We start from the raw sequence: 13,727 nt of genomic DNA, 5'->3' as shown, positions 1-13,727 counted from the left end.
TTTTCTCTCTTTCTAATATGTCAATGCATTTCACCTTGAACGTGTTAAAATAATTATAGAGGGACACATTTCCAAAGGTGCATCTGATAACATCTTGCTCTGTGGGAAAGATTAGCTCTCCATTATGAGGACAGCCTGAGCTGGGGGCTTTGGACTTTTTACTCATGCAGCAAGCAAGATGTGCTCCTTTTCAGGCTACAGCTTGGAGGACATGTAAAACCTTGAGGATTCTATTATCACTGCCCCTTTTATATGCAATGTTAACATCCTTAGCTTCTTCATGTATTTTCTTGAGACTGCCCTGAGATATTAGCTCTTACGTATTACGCCTATTCATGTAATGCCCCTGTATTCACGACTCCTCAGTTAAAGATAACAAGTGACCAGCTGTGGGTTCAACATTACTGTAGCCTGAGAGCTCATACATTGTACTGGTAGCTAGCAGGATTGCAAACTCCACAGATGCTGCTACAAAAAGCTACACAGCTGCTCTGAAACAGCACGTTGTGGACTTAGCTGATGCCATGGGAATAGTCATGAAGGAACACAGTTGAAACTCTTTCTCCCTCGGGGGGGGGGGGGGGGGGGGGGAGGGGGGTTAAGGTCACGGGACCACCAAGAACAGAATGCATCTTATAGACAAGTGCAATTTATTTTTCTGGATATTATGGCGATAAAAAAAAGCCGTCTTCAGAAATGATTCCTTTACCTTCCAGGTACATTATATAAACTCCAATCACTGTCTGCTAAAGAGAGAGTATTTTAATGTGGACACAGAACTCATTGGTTGGGGCATGCAGCATTGAACATTTCTGATTGGTTAAACATTCATAGCATTTTATGTCTCCTATTATTTATGAATATCTGTAGCTGTATATTAAAAATAGTTCAGTGGACTCCGTCACAGTGGCAGAATCCAAAGAAAGTTCTGGAGCACACACATTGTCCGTCAGTGCTTTCTCAATAGACCAAATAAGTCTGTCATTTCTGTACATATCACCACTTCCTCCCAAAACTGATGTCTTGGCACGGGGAATTTGCAAATATCTGATCAAACTCAGCCTCTTAATCTCAAAAGACTTTGTTGTCCAACATATTATTCTTTGTCTTTCAGGGAATTGATTTTGCCAGTTTCACAGGCTACATGTTTCTGGGAATCTGCCTTGTCCTTCTCACATCATTTCCGTTCCTGCGGATGCTCTACTGGAACAAAAAGCTCTACAACAAAGAGTCCATTGAAATAGTTGGTGAGTGAAATATTTTTTTTCTATCTTGCAGCTATTCCTCCGAATCCTTTTTCTATATAACAGTGATGACGGGTGACGCTGTGCAGGGAGTAATCAAGTTGTCATGGGAATGAAATGTAAATTGCAGGTTTGCTCTGGACGCATGCAGCACAATCTAAAATCATCTGTGATTGCTTTTGATTAATATTAAAGGTCCCATATTATGCCCTTTTTGGGGTTCATATATCTATTTTACGTGCCTTCTAAAGTTCGTCACAATCGCTAATGTTCAAAAAAAGTAGATTTGTCATGTCACAAACCCATTTTCAACAAGGAGTGCTATATGGACCAAGTGTTTTATGTGGCTTATGGATTTGCCTAAACATGCACAAGACACCTGGAAAACACACTAAAGAGCATCTAAAACCAGAAAAAGAAGAAAATGGGACCTTTAAGGCGTCTATAGCCCCCCCTCCCTAAAACACTTGTGCAGATATTCTCCGCTTGCCAGTGCTACTCACCTTCTCAGGCAATGCAATGACCTCAGTGAAACTTCATTCAATCTGCAGTTTGACCCCTGACCCCCACATATGATTTATAATGCCCTCACACTTGAAGCCCCCCATTTTCAATATAGTGCATCCACACTATTCTCATTAGTTGACTTTATGGTCTCAGATGAAATGATTTTATGAATACAGCATCATAGTTAATAGAGGGGAGGATTTTCCCAGTAGTGATGATGTAAATGAGATATGCATGCTATATATACATAATTATTTCAAAAGCGTTTGTAAGGATTCTTATGCCAGTAAAAACTTAAAAGATGAGGTTAATCAAATAGGTTATGGTCAGTCTCAGTTAAATATCATGCACTATGGTGGAAAACGTTCACCTTTGACCCCTTTTTGCTCCCCGAGAAGTCTGAGTCCCAGAAACCCCCTCACTCTGGTGTCCAGCTGCTGCTGTTGCATTCACATGTCCAGCTCAAGAGCAGCAAGCTGGTCATCCAGATTCAGACTTGACTGAAGCATCTGAACCATTGCCTGTATATTCATATGCAGTATGTGTGTTAAGTCTATTAACTACAGTGTTTCCCCTACTCAGGACGCCCGCTTGGAGGATACAGCATCCATACATGGGGCGCACACACTAACCACTGTGCCCAAAGTTCATTTAATTTAGTTTTCTATACAGCGCCAGATCACAACAGAAGTCCTTTCAGGACACCTTTTTGATAAAACAGGACAGCTGTCATTAAAAGAAACACCAAGATTCCTTTAAGTGTTTGTGATCCTCCTGATCTGGTTGTTCACACATCACAGTAAGAGACTGTCCTTGTTGGAAAGGAGCTGAACTGAACTGAACTAGGCCTGTCCACAACTAAGGTTTTACATAGTCGAACCTGATTGGTCAGATTTTGCCTGATTGTCTGATGTTTTCTTATTGATTTATTTTTGCAGCCAATTACACATAACCAATGACGGACATTTCTGGAAACATGGATATGCTGTTTCTATCAGTCCTTTGTGATGGTTACCTCACGTCAACACTAAGATTGATTTAAAGTTTGAGCGGTTTGCAGAGCTGCAGTAAAAGTATTAAAGAGTTCATATACTAACATAAGCTATGAACCACTAGACCATGAGACTGGCAGTCAACTGAGGCTCTGATGAACAAATCAAGTATTCACCATCAAATAACTAATAAAACAATGCTAATCAGAAAAATGACAATGGCTTAAATCTGATGTGCATTTTAACAATAGTTTGACCCATGAACAATCTGTGAAGGATGAAGTGGGATTTATCGTACAACCAGCCGGCAGACAGAACTCTGTTTCTGTGTTCATGTTGATGTGCATTCTGCACAGGCAGGAATTGAACACTAAATACAAAGGAAGGAACTAAAGGAAGCATGTAGAAATGTATTCTGGAGATTTAATGATGAAATGGGGAACAGGTGGTTTGTTAGAAGGTGTTCTGAAAAGGAGGCAGGACAGAGAGTTAAATTGTATTTTTTGTTACGAATCTCTTCTCTGAGAATAAAGTCATGTTTTTTCTATACTGTCCCTGATTCAAATCTAATAAACTAAATAGCATGTACATTTAAAACTTCTGTTTAACAACAAAGCTGACTAATCAGTTATTTAGCCGTATAATAGTATATATTCAACATATATCACAAAATCATTACGGCTGAATGTAACACTACCCAGATATTCTCCTGTAGCAGTGCAAGATGTTTTAAGAACATTAAAACCTCCTGGGCGTGTTTAGTTATGGTGGTAGCTGTTTCCTCCATCCCAACATTTCTCCCCTGCTAAAGACTTAGGAGAAAGCAGGACTGTGGATAATAGGCAAACTAACAAAACAGGAATATCTGTGTGGAATTGTTTGCATTTCTCCCAGAAACGCAGTCACCGCTTATCTGTGTTTCGCCGCAATCCAGCAGTGCCCCCCCCCCCCCCCACCCCCACCCCCCAGCAGAAGATCATTAAAACAGATTCCCAGACTTCAACACCGCTCCTTTTCAGGGCGTGAGGAGTAGCGACGGTTTAGAGCCGTATTGTCACACTGAGACTCTGGCAGATTGAGGGAAGCTGCTGCCGATCACCGCAGAAGCCGTTCAATGCAGGCCTGATAGCCCATCAGTAAATCCTACCCTGTGGAATTCCCGCTTCTTTCGCCAACCTGGCCGACCTCATACTGCATGCAGTTAAATCAGCTCCTAAGCCCCCGCCACGACTGGTAATTGTGCAAATTCGCTTACAAAAATATATATATTTTTTTTTTTTATCCCCGTGCCAGTTAGATCCTATTAAGGTCACCTAGCAACCTTCCTGCAAGAAGATGACACCTACTGATATCGACACAGGAGTCCAGCTCCCTCAGGCTGTGTCTCTGCATCGACATTGGCTGCTTCTGAGCTGGTCAATGCGCCCATCGCCTGGCTGCATTAGCCCCTCTATAGGGGCTCTCAGCATATTGACTGAAGTGAAAACATGTTTGTATCCTCTTTGTGAGCCTCAGCTGTAGGTGCCGTTATCAACAAAATCCCCAGTGCTTCATACTGTTCGTGAGCTTTACCACTGTACCGACTGAGCTGCCTTTGTGCTTGACATGCACTAAACAGGTGGTTTTTTCTCCTCCTGTGTTTGTCCTGTTTCCTCCAGAACTCAAGCATGAGATCCTGGTTTGGAGGCAGACGGCTCAGCGCATTAACCCTGCCAGCAGAGAAGAGACAGCTGTGAAATGTCTCCTGATGCAAAAAGTCCTCAACCTGGAAAATCTGCTCCGCAAGATGATGAAAACCTTCCAAAGGTTAAACAAAGCTTTGAAAACACAATCCACAAGCTGTCATTGTTTGAACTGTTTGATCGCCTCGAGCAGAAACACATGCTCGTTAGTCCAGCAAATGAGGACATTATTGGAGCTTTATGAACGATTTTAATTCTGTGTTCTTTGTAATAACTTCTCCCTGCCCGTACATGCAAATCTAAATTTGCAGAAACTCAAGCTAGCTTTCTGATACTCCCAGATTAATCGGTATAGATTTTACTTAGTACAAAAAATAAGGAAAGCAAAAGGGCTGGAAATGAAATTGAATTTGTTGTTTGTGTCTGACAGACAAATTTCTCAAGAGGATAAGAACTGGGAACAAAACATTCAAGAACTGAAAAAGAAGGTGAGCTTTCATCCTTCACCTCAGACTGATTTGCCACTCATGCGACTCGTCTGCATTGATGTTATCACAATAATGAAGTTGGCCTAGTCTTTGAAAAACTCCACTTAAGAAAAATGTGGTGGGTTGTGTGATAAAATATATATATATATATTTTCTTTTCTCCTCCACAGCACAAAATAAGTGACAAGGTGCTCTTGGTGAAGTGCTTGTCTGTCCTTGGAGTTGTGATCTTCATGTTCTTTGTCAACTCTTTCGTTCCCAGCATACATCTGGATCTCGGTAAGTGCAGCACTATCTCATTAAAACTGTGCTTTACAGTCTCCGCTGTGTGGTTATGGATTCTGTCATGTAATCATGAAACTCAGCTTCCTCTGTGCCTGCATTGAATGAGCCCAAATAATGGGCTGACTGGCAAAGGCAACCAGCAAATTACATGGATACTGAGCTACATTTAGACCCCCTTACATATATTCCTGAGCTTCAATTTCAAACCTTTGTATTAAAGTGTACGAGGAACCTTGAGCATGCACTTTAATACAATAATACCATGCACTTTGAAAGCTGACATATGATGAATAATCCACTTTTACAGGGTTTTTAAACATATGTGGGTAACCTGATCAAAATTTGATATAAATCCACCATTTTGTTTGTGGTCTGCTTAAGTCTTACCACACAGAAAGAAATGCTCAGTTTTACATTTTCTCAGTTTTTGAGATCACAAGTTGGATTCTGGTAAAAAAACAGAAAAAACAAAGTGTACCCAGAAAAAAGAAAAAATTATGAACTCATAGTCGTAAAAGTTCCAGAAAAGATTGTTAGATTTTACACTCTGTTGTTGAGAAATGCTGCACACAGACTAATGGTGAGATGTCAGAATAAAGGAGCTGGTGGTGGGGGGGGGCGTCTTGTGCCTTGCTCAAGGGCACATCGGCAGTGTTCAAGAAGGTAACTGGCACCTTTTTTTAGCTGCCAGACCAATTTCCCGTCATAGTCTGGTTCCCAGCACCAGTCCCTGCAGACTGAGCATTGTGTTTGAGTTATTTCCTTTCCCCTCTTCATTTTCAACCTGTGGGTTCGATTCTCCATCACAAGGACGTCGTCTGCGGTTGACAGCCGTTGTTTGAGCTTCAGTGCGTCAGCCGTTAGCCAGTTAGCGATACCCTCCTGCACGCTATCTAAATCGCACAAACACGTTGGCAACGTTTTACTGAGTTGTTGCTAACAGGGTTATCTTTTTAGCTTGTTGCACATTGTTGTTTGATACCACTGAAGATCTGTAGTTTCTAAAGCTTCTTTGGGAGACCTAGCATCGTTAAAACGATCAGCTATCATGTTGTCTTTAAACACGGCATTGAAAAGCATCAAGTATCAGAACTCATCATAACCTCATATTGCCACTGTATAAAGTACAGTAAAGTCTGCAGCTCTGTTAGCCAGCACGTGTTCAGCCTGTCAGTATATTTCGACTCATCATTAATGCTAACACTATCTCTGAAATAAGATGGCTGTTTTCATATACCCCCTGTCAGCTCTCTCAACGCTGCTGAGGCCACTCAGCCAACAAACATGCTCGCTTAATTACAGCCACTGCTCAGGTTACCTCTGTGTGACATTCATTAAACGGGAATGACCCTGCAGCAGCATGTTTTCTCTCTCTGTGGAGGGACAGGCGCTTGTCCAAACACAGCTCTCATTAATGAATGCAGGTCACAGTCAGGGCTGACTGCTGCAGCCAGCAGGGTCCATTCATTCACTCCTGTTTTATGAATTAAGCCTCATTAAAAATGCATTAACTCTGCACAGTAAGATTTAATTCCAGGCTGATTATTGCCTGGCCATTTGATCCCTGTAATGTGTCTATGCTTGTACAAGTTACAGCAGAGGTTTGGGTGAAACTTTATTGATTCCTGTGCAGAAATCAGGAGAGTAGTGAGTCAGGAAAAAGATGTTTCATCAAAGACTTTATCTTTGCAGGAAGGATAGGAAGGACATCATTAGATGTATTAAAATATTAAGGAGTTACAGAGATATAACTTCTAATTTCACAGATTGATTTTACAATCCACACATTTATTTTAAGACCCTTTAAAATCTCGGCAAGGCAAAGGTAGACTTCAAACAGCACAGTTTCCTGTCTAACGAGACGCTTATGAGAATACCAGAAACCCATGACTGGCCTTGAGACACTGAACATTTCCTGAACATTTACGAGACATTTGTCTCTGCATGTGTCTTCTCTCATCATGGTTGTGTTTTGTTTGATAAATTACTCTTTCATAAACTACTCACTCCTCCTCTCCTTTTATTCGGAGAGCTCTTCGGGTTTGTTTTCTGTAGTCTGAACAGAATGCAGGCTCAGGAAATATCAATGCATGCTGTTGCGATCGAAGGTGAAAGGTCCTGTTTGAGGGAAGTTTGAATTTAGTTCATGGAAATGATGACTTGTCACTGATTCAAGCTGCGTCTTGCTACATGAAGTCCGTTTGTAGTCTAAAAGGGTTGAAAGAGTTCCTTTCCTGAATATAATCAAAAATGTATATTTTCAAAAAAGAGACATCTTACTCGGGAGGTCTCAACTTTATTCTCCCATTGATCATGTGGATCTAGTTAAGTACAGTCCATCCATCCCTCCGACTCTTTTTACACTTATTTTGATAAAAAGGAGTAGGGATCTCTCAGGCTGAGCTCAGACACCCTCTGGAGGAAACTCAGCATTCTCCTTCTGGAAGTCACTACCCACAGCTCATGACCATAGGTGCAAGTTTGGACTACGGTTGACCGATAAATCTTGAACTTTGCTTGAACATACAATAACTGCTAGGTCATCAAACGCCCCAAATAGCTTATCATTTCTAACATTTTAACAAACTTGGTTTGCAAATAAACTAATTTATTTTCTCCTAATTTTAAATTTTTTGGGGGGAAAAAACGTTGCAAAACTGAGCTAAACATGAGAATTGAATAAATCCATGATTGTTATTATTGACACTAAAGCACACTATAGAGTAAAATGAACTCTAACTCTGAACTGTGTCATTTTACACAAGATAAGATTCGACGATGAAAATCCATTTCAATTCAACAGTTTTTGTATTTTTTTCTCCCATTCCTTTGTTAGTAGCCTGTAGTAGCATGTAGCCTAAAGAAACCTTTCCAGGTTGTCAACATGTCTGATGCCATCGATTCCATGTGCACTAAACGTTATTTTTATGATCGATAGTTTCATCCAAAGCTGCCGGGAGCAGAAGAGAGAGAAGCTGTTGAGCAGCATGAAGTGGACGAGGCAGAAAGGCCGAAGATGAATAAAATGTTACTTTCTGTTTCTCTGCAGTTACACGCTAAAGAACCTGTAAACACGTGTGTGCTGTCAGGACAGCCGTGCATTCAGCTGTGTTTCAGCTGTGTGTGTGTGTGTGTGTCTGCTCTGCAGTCTGTCAGAGCTGCTGCTCTCAAACAGCCTCGACACAGCAGACTATCAATCACAGGCTGTCAAACCGACGTTTAGCTCAGGTTGTTTATAAAAAAAAAAAACATTTTGTGTGCCTAAGACTTCTGTGCTGTCGTGGTTTACAAACACGTATCTCCGTCAGTGAACGTCCATAAGATCCTGTTTGATCAGCCTATGCGTGTGTTGCATGTTCACCAGAGTGTAAACACTGAATCAATACAGTAAAATAAAATAAAATAGAAGAACATTTGAAGTGAAGATTCTGGGATCCTTAAAAACATTTCAGCATGTTAACAGCTGCTTAAAAGACTCTCTGCTTGTCTTCATCTTCCAACCAGTCTCCGGGTCACTCACCTCTTTGCGTCCTTCTGTTGCTCTCTCTCTGCATAATTTCCACCAGTCGGCCGATGTAATTACTTCTGCTCACCTTTTCATCAAATCTTCCCAAGTGGACGCCCACTCTTCCCTCTTTCAAGATCTCTCTAATTGTAAATAAGGTGCAAACTTCTGTCCCTCACATTCTGCGTCGAGCTCAGGTCTTTCTGATAATTCCTGTTTCACATAGACGGAGCAAATCATTCTTTCCCATCACCCATTACTTCATAATGTGAGCTGTGTAGATGAGTTCTCACTGTGCAGCAGCAGTAACATTTAATAAAGGTTGCTGCTTTTTGATTGGTGCGATTAAAGAGATTTAAGTGAACAGATGGAACACGATTGACTTCAGATGTAAAAAGTCTTGTAAGTCTCCCCTTGTGCCCCGTGTGATATTCCTCCCTTTGTTCTAAATCTGAGCTCAGTGTATACAACCATTCCACGTTTTGCATGTGTGTGTGTGTGTGTGTGTTTCGTGTCTGTGAAGAGAGATGTCACGCTGTGTTTCTTGTTTCTCTCTCTCGCTCTTTCTCTCTCTCTCGCTCTTTCTCAGGATGGATCGCCATCCTGGGAGCTCTGTGGCTTCTGGTTCTTGCTGACATTCAGGACTTCGAGATCATCTTGCACCGGGTGGAGTGGCCAACGTTACTCTTCTTTGCCGGCCTTTTCGTTTTGATGGAGGTATGTACGCCTCTAATCACTCGAAAAAATGTTGGGTAAATAGTTCAATCAAACTGATGCCAAACAACATTTCTTGTTAGTGTCCACTCACCACAGGAGGCCATGATTAGAAATAAAAAGTGAGCCAGGATTAAAATGATCAGTATGACGATCATTTATTAGTATTCATCTAAAGCATTCTTTTCCCATGAGCCACCCAGTAAGAGTTAAACACAAAAAGAACAGCAACAGATATGAGAGGGAAGGTTTGAGTGTCAGGTTACGTATCGATATTAAGTTAGCTTTGATAAATTTACACTTTTTTTTTTTTTTCGAGCTTTTCAAAAACTGTTTAATAAAAGACTTTAATTCTCTCAAACTTCTCCGGCCTCACCTCCTCCTGTTCCTCCTGACCTTTGTGTGTCTCATCTTTTGTCATAATTCATCGGCGGTACGTTTCATGACGTCGCCCAAACAACTCAAATTGGTATTTTTGAAACGTATCACTTAGTAATCCGTTACTTCAGCAGCTGGTCCTCAGGTGGACGGACAATAACCAGCTTCAGGAAACCATTAAATCATTAAATACTATGAATGATATAATAACCTTCTGTGTATGATGCTTTTTTAAAAAACAAGGTTTTACAAAGTGCTTTGACGTGCAGAGGAAAACATAACAACACATACGAACCCAGATCACAACAGACAATCATCATAACAACGCAACAGGAACAGAACACAAACAAAAACCTGACCAACATAAAAATTCAAGCAATAACTCAAAAAAAAAAAAAAATAATAATAAAAAAAAAAATAATGATAATAATAACTCAGGCAACACAGAAACACAGCAACTTCGGTTGAGACCAAGAGGCTGAGGATCGAAGAAGACAGAGGAGCAAATAAAGAGAAACAATAAGAACATAGAACATTAAGAAGAGATAGAAACAATAAAATGTGGCTAAAACTCAGAAAACAAGAGAAGATGAAGATTTTAAAACAGTGAAAAATAAATGATAAGAAAATAAGAGCGTAAGAGGGGTATAGTAAACAATAAACGATGAAGCATTCATATTCATGCTCGTATGTTTCACACCCAGCAAGCAGCCTGAAGAAATCCTCACAGGAGCCGTGAGTCAGCCTCGAGGTCTTCTTTGTTTTCTACAACATCACAAACTTAAACTGTTAAATGAAACAGATAAAAATCGTCTTAAGTTATAACTTAGTTTAAACCTGATAAAAGTATTTGGAGAATATTTAACGTGATTGTGTCGAAAGTATTCCCCCGTAAGGAACACCCAACCACGTGAAAGTTTTTTTTTTTTTTTCTTCCTTAGGATCAATAAAGATAACAAGAATTAATTTGTCTCTGTCTGCTTAGAGGACACTTAATCGAAACCAGATTGTTTTTCTTTCTCTGTCCGGTCCCACCTGTAACTCACTCTCACTTATTTCTTCCTTATTAATCTCTTCTCTTCTTCTTTTTCAGGCTTTGGCCCAGCTGCAGCTCATCGACTATATCGGAGTACAGACAGCTCTTCTTATAAAAGTGAGTTTTCTGGTTTTGATTCTCTACCTGAGCAATCGTCTCTCAGGGCTTCATGCATCTGGCTTAATTGATAATTGGGCACAGGTAATGCGATATTGCGTTTCGTGCATATTGATCCTTTTGTTTTTGCACCACCTGGAATCCAATTACTTTGTTTATATCTGATACCTGTCAGCAGCTGAAGAAGGGCTGTGGGGTAATTTTCAGCCATATTTCAACCTGGGGGCTTCGAGCAGGCGAGGTGTGTCTCTGTAGAGAATTGCAGCAGTAATAGGTGCGTCAGTTTGTGTTTGGACTCGGCGCCTCTATAAGTCTAATAATCACACATGACAGGTTGTGTGTGTTCTGGGGTTCTGACCTGCTCAGCCTCCACACACAATGGACAACATGTGGAGTCCAATTGCTTGCCCCTCCTCCTCTCCCGATAAAAGACGTCGACTGGTGAAAGGAGGAGATGTAGCCTCCTGCAACCAGGTCACGCATACAGAGAAGAGGCTTTCAAGAGGGTTAAGAGAACATCATGCCTGTCACATGTGGAGAATTGGCCTTACTTTGTATGTACAGCTGAGCAGCGAGATAACACCAGCACCTGTCACACATTCAGACTTCACCCACTCAGCCTCTGCTCCCTGATGAGAGGTTCAGTGTCAAAGAAGGAGCATAATTGGTATTTTTGATGTAAATCAGTGATTGCCCGAGGAGGACAGGAGGGATGGGTAAATGTCTCTCAGTGGCAATGAACAGTAAGAGTTATCTGTCACTCTTATTATCTCCCCTCTCAGGCAGTGCCAGAAGACCAGCGCTTGGCTATAGCCATTATCTTGGTGATGTGGGTCTCTGCTCTGGCCTCGTCTCTCATCGACAACATTCCCTTCACTGCCACCATGGTAAGAGGCTTCAGCGTGATGCTTTGATTTCACACTCCAGTATATATACACACACACACACACACACACACACACACTCTTCAAAGAAATTATTATCCAAGATGACTTAGGCTTATGACTGTATATAAAAAAAAGAGGGCGTGGCCACCATCACCCACCTGTCACAATTAAAAATACACCCTGAATCAGACTGTGCTGACATTGCTGTGTGGACATTCAACATTTCATTTCCAGCCCACTTATGCACGTATTTTTCTTCCTATCTGTGTCATGTGTAATCACTCCTGATGTCTTATGGAGTAAGATTCACTTCAAAGAAAATATCAGCAATGTTTGCATTTTCCCGGAGATCCACAATTATAGCTAAGAATACATTGTCCTCATCTTTTACGTGGAGTTAGATCATGAGTATACTGATGCCAAAAAAAAAGAAAAAAGTCTGAATCTAACTTTCCATTCAAAGAAGTGCGTATCCTAAAATATCAGCGGATCCAGAAAGATTCTCTCCGGCTCTCATGAATTATTCAGCTGCCGTCTGTGAGAAATATTAGCCACCTCCCCACTTCTGCTGTCAGCTGTCTGTTTCTCTGGAAATTAGTAGATTGTATTAAGAAATCAGTGTTTCAAGGTGTTGGCAGTGTGCTCAATTAAAATGACAGAGAGAAAAGGAAAAGACCTTCTCCCACTGACAGAATGACTTGTTGCTTGCTGGAATAATTCTGCCAGATATTTTAATGTGGAGGTTTAAAAGACGTCTTGTTTTTGGCTGTTTTACATATTTTCACATGCGTGCAAGTGTTGTTCTACCTGTAATAGACTTCCACCTGCACCAGTTTTCAGTCCAGCGCACACATGCTGATAAGAAAGTAAATCCTGATTGTCACGAGACGCTGAAGCTGGGGAGAGTTTTGTTTTCTACATTCAGACCTGGGAAATGAGTTTTTGAATGAATATATTTATACGCTCTTTTAAATGCGACTTTCAAATTACTTTTTGTCTCTTTTTTTTCTAAGTACACCCTCTGACTTTCTTGCTAGCAGCAGTTGGTTAGATCATCGGGAGAAGAAACAGCTTCCCATGGTCTGTCCAAAGGTCAAAGGTCAAACGGTCTACCAGCATGTTTAAAGCAATAATTGACACGATCTTTTATGCTCTATTCATCAGAGTATCGATGTTTGGTTAGAGGGTTTCCTTTGGCAAATTGGCTTGGATTGTGGTATACTTTATGGCCAGCAGTTTTCCCAGTGAAATAGAGGACTTAAAAAAGTAAAATAAGTGAGCTGAGGCTGATGGGGAATAGGTGGGTGTTATATTTTAACAAGAGATCTCGTGAACTGAACTTTCAGCAGGTTCTTTTAGATATAAAGGTTTTTATGGAAACAGTTAAAGAAAAGCTAGCTGTCCTAGTGAATGAGTCTTTGTCTGGTTTATCATAGCAAGGTTAAAATACTTCAAACATCTGATGCATAGTTAAAGTCTGATGGAGGAAATGTGACACGACATGAGTCACGTTCTGCTAGTTAGGGTTAGTCTAATCTAGTGAACTATATTTAAACCTCTTCATGTCAACTGTGTGTTTTTAACTGATTTAGTTGTAATATGTTTATTTTTATCTTCTGCAACAAATGGAACAAATGGACTCGATGACAAAGCGAGATGCGGATAAAGAAGAGCGAACCATTCACAGTTTCTTTTGTTGAGAAATATGGACTTCTTTTTACTGTCTGTAAAAATGAATGAACTCCTTCACCGGGTGGAAACGTAACACAGTGTTCACAGTTTGCAGTCTTAAAGAGAAAACTGCTTCTGATTGGTACAATATTTACCAAATCAGAATCAGCTTTATTGACCAGCTAACGCTCAGACACACGAGGAATTAGACTCCATCACAC

General features: G+C 40.7%; 1 protein-coding gene across 3 annotated transcripts in view; it reads left to right on the top strand.

Moving 5' to 3' along the window:
• The window catches only part of oca2 (oculocutaneous albinism II), a 52,836-nt gene that overhangs the window by 25,842 nt on the left and 13,267 nt on the right, over positions 1-13,727 (top strand). For all 3 annotated transcript variants that reach the window (XM_079350611.1, XM_079350613.1, XM_079350612.1), the window contains 7 exons: positions 1,115-1,247; positions 4,402-4,549; positions 4,856-4,913; positions 5,084-5,192; positions 9,293-9,420; positions 10,889-10,948; positions 11,731-11,835. In XM_079350611.1, the coding sequence (XP_079206737.1) occupies positions 1,115-1,247; positions 4,402-4,549; positions 4,856-4,913; positions 5,084-5,192; positions 9,293-9,420; positions 10,889-10,948; positions 11,731-11,835 (741 nt within the window). The remainder of the gene's footprint in view (positions 1-1,114; positions 1,248-4,401; positions 4,550-4,855; positions 4,914-5,083; positions 5,193-9,292; positions 9,421-10,888; positions 10,949-11,730; positions 11,836-13,727) is intronic.

This window comes from Symphodus melops (genome assembly GCF_947650265.1).
Source record: "Symphodus melops genome assembly, chromosome: 8".
NCBI classification, from domain to species: domain Eukaryota; kingdom Metazoa; phylum Chordata; class Actinopteri; order Labriformes; family Labridae; genus Symphodus; species Symphodus melops.
Note: the sequence above shows the minus strand (reverse complement) of the source record. Positions and strands in the feature narration are given on the sequence as shown.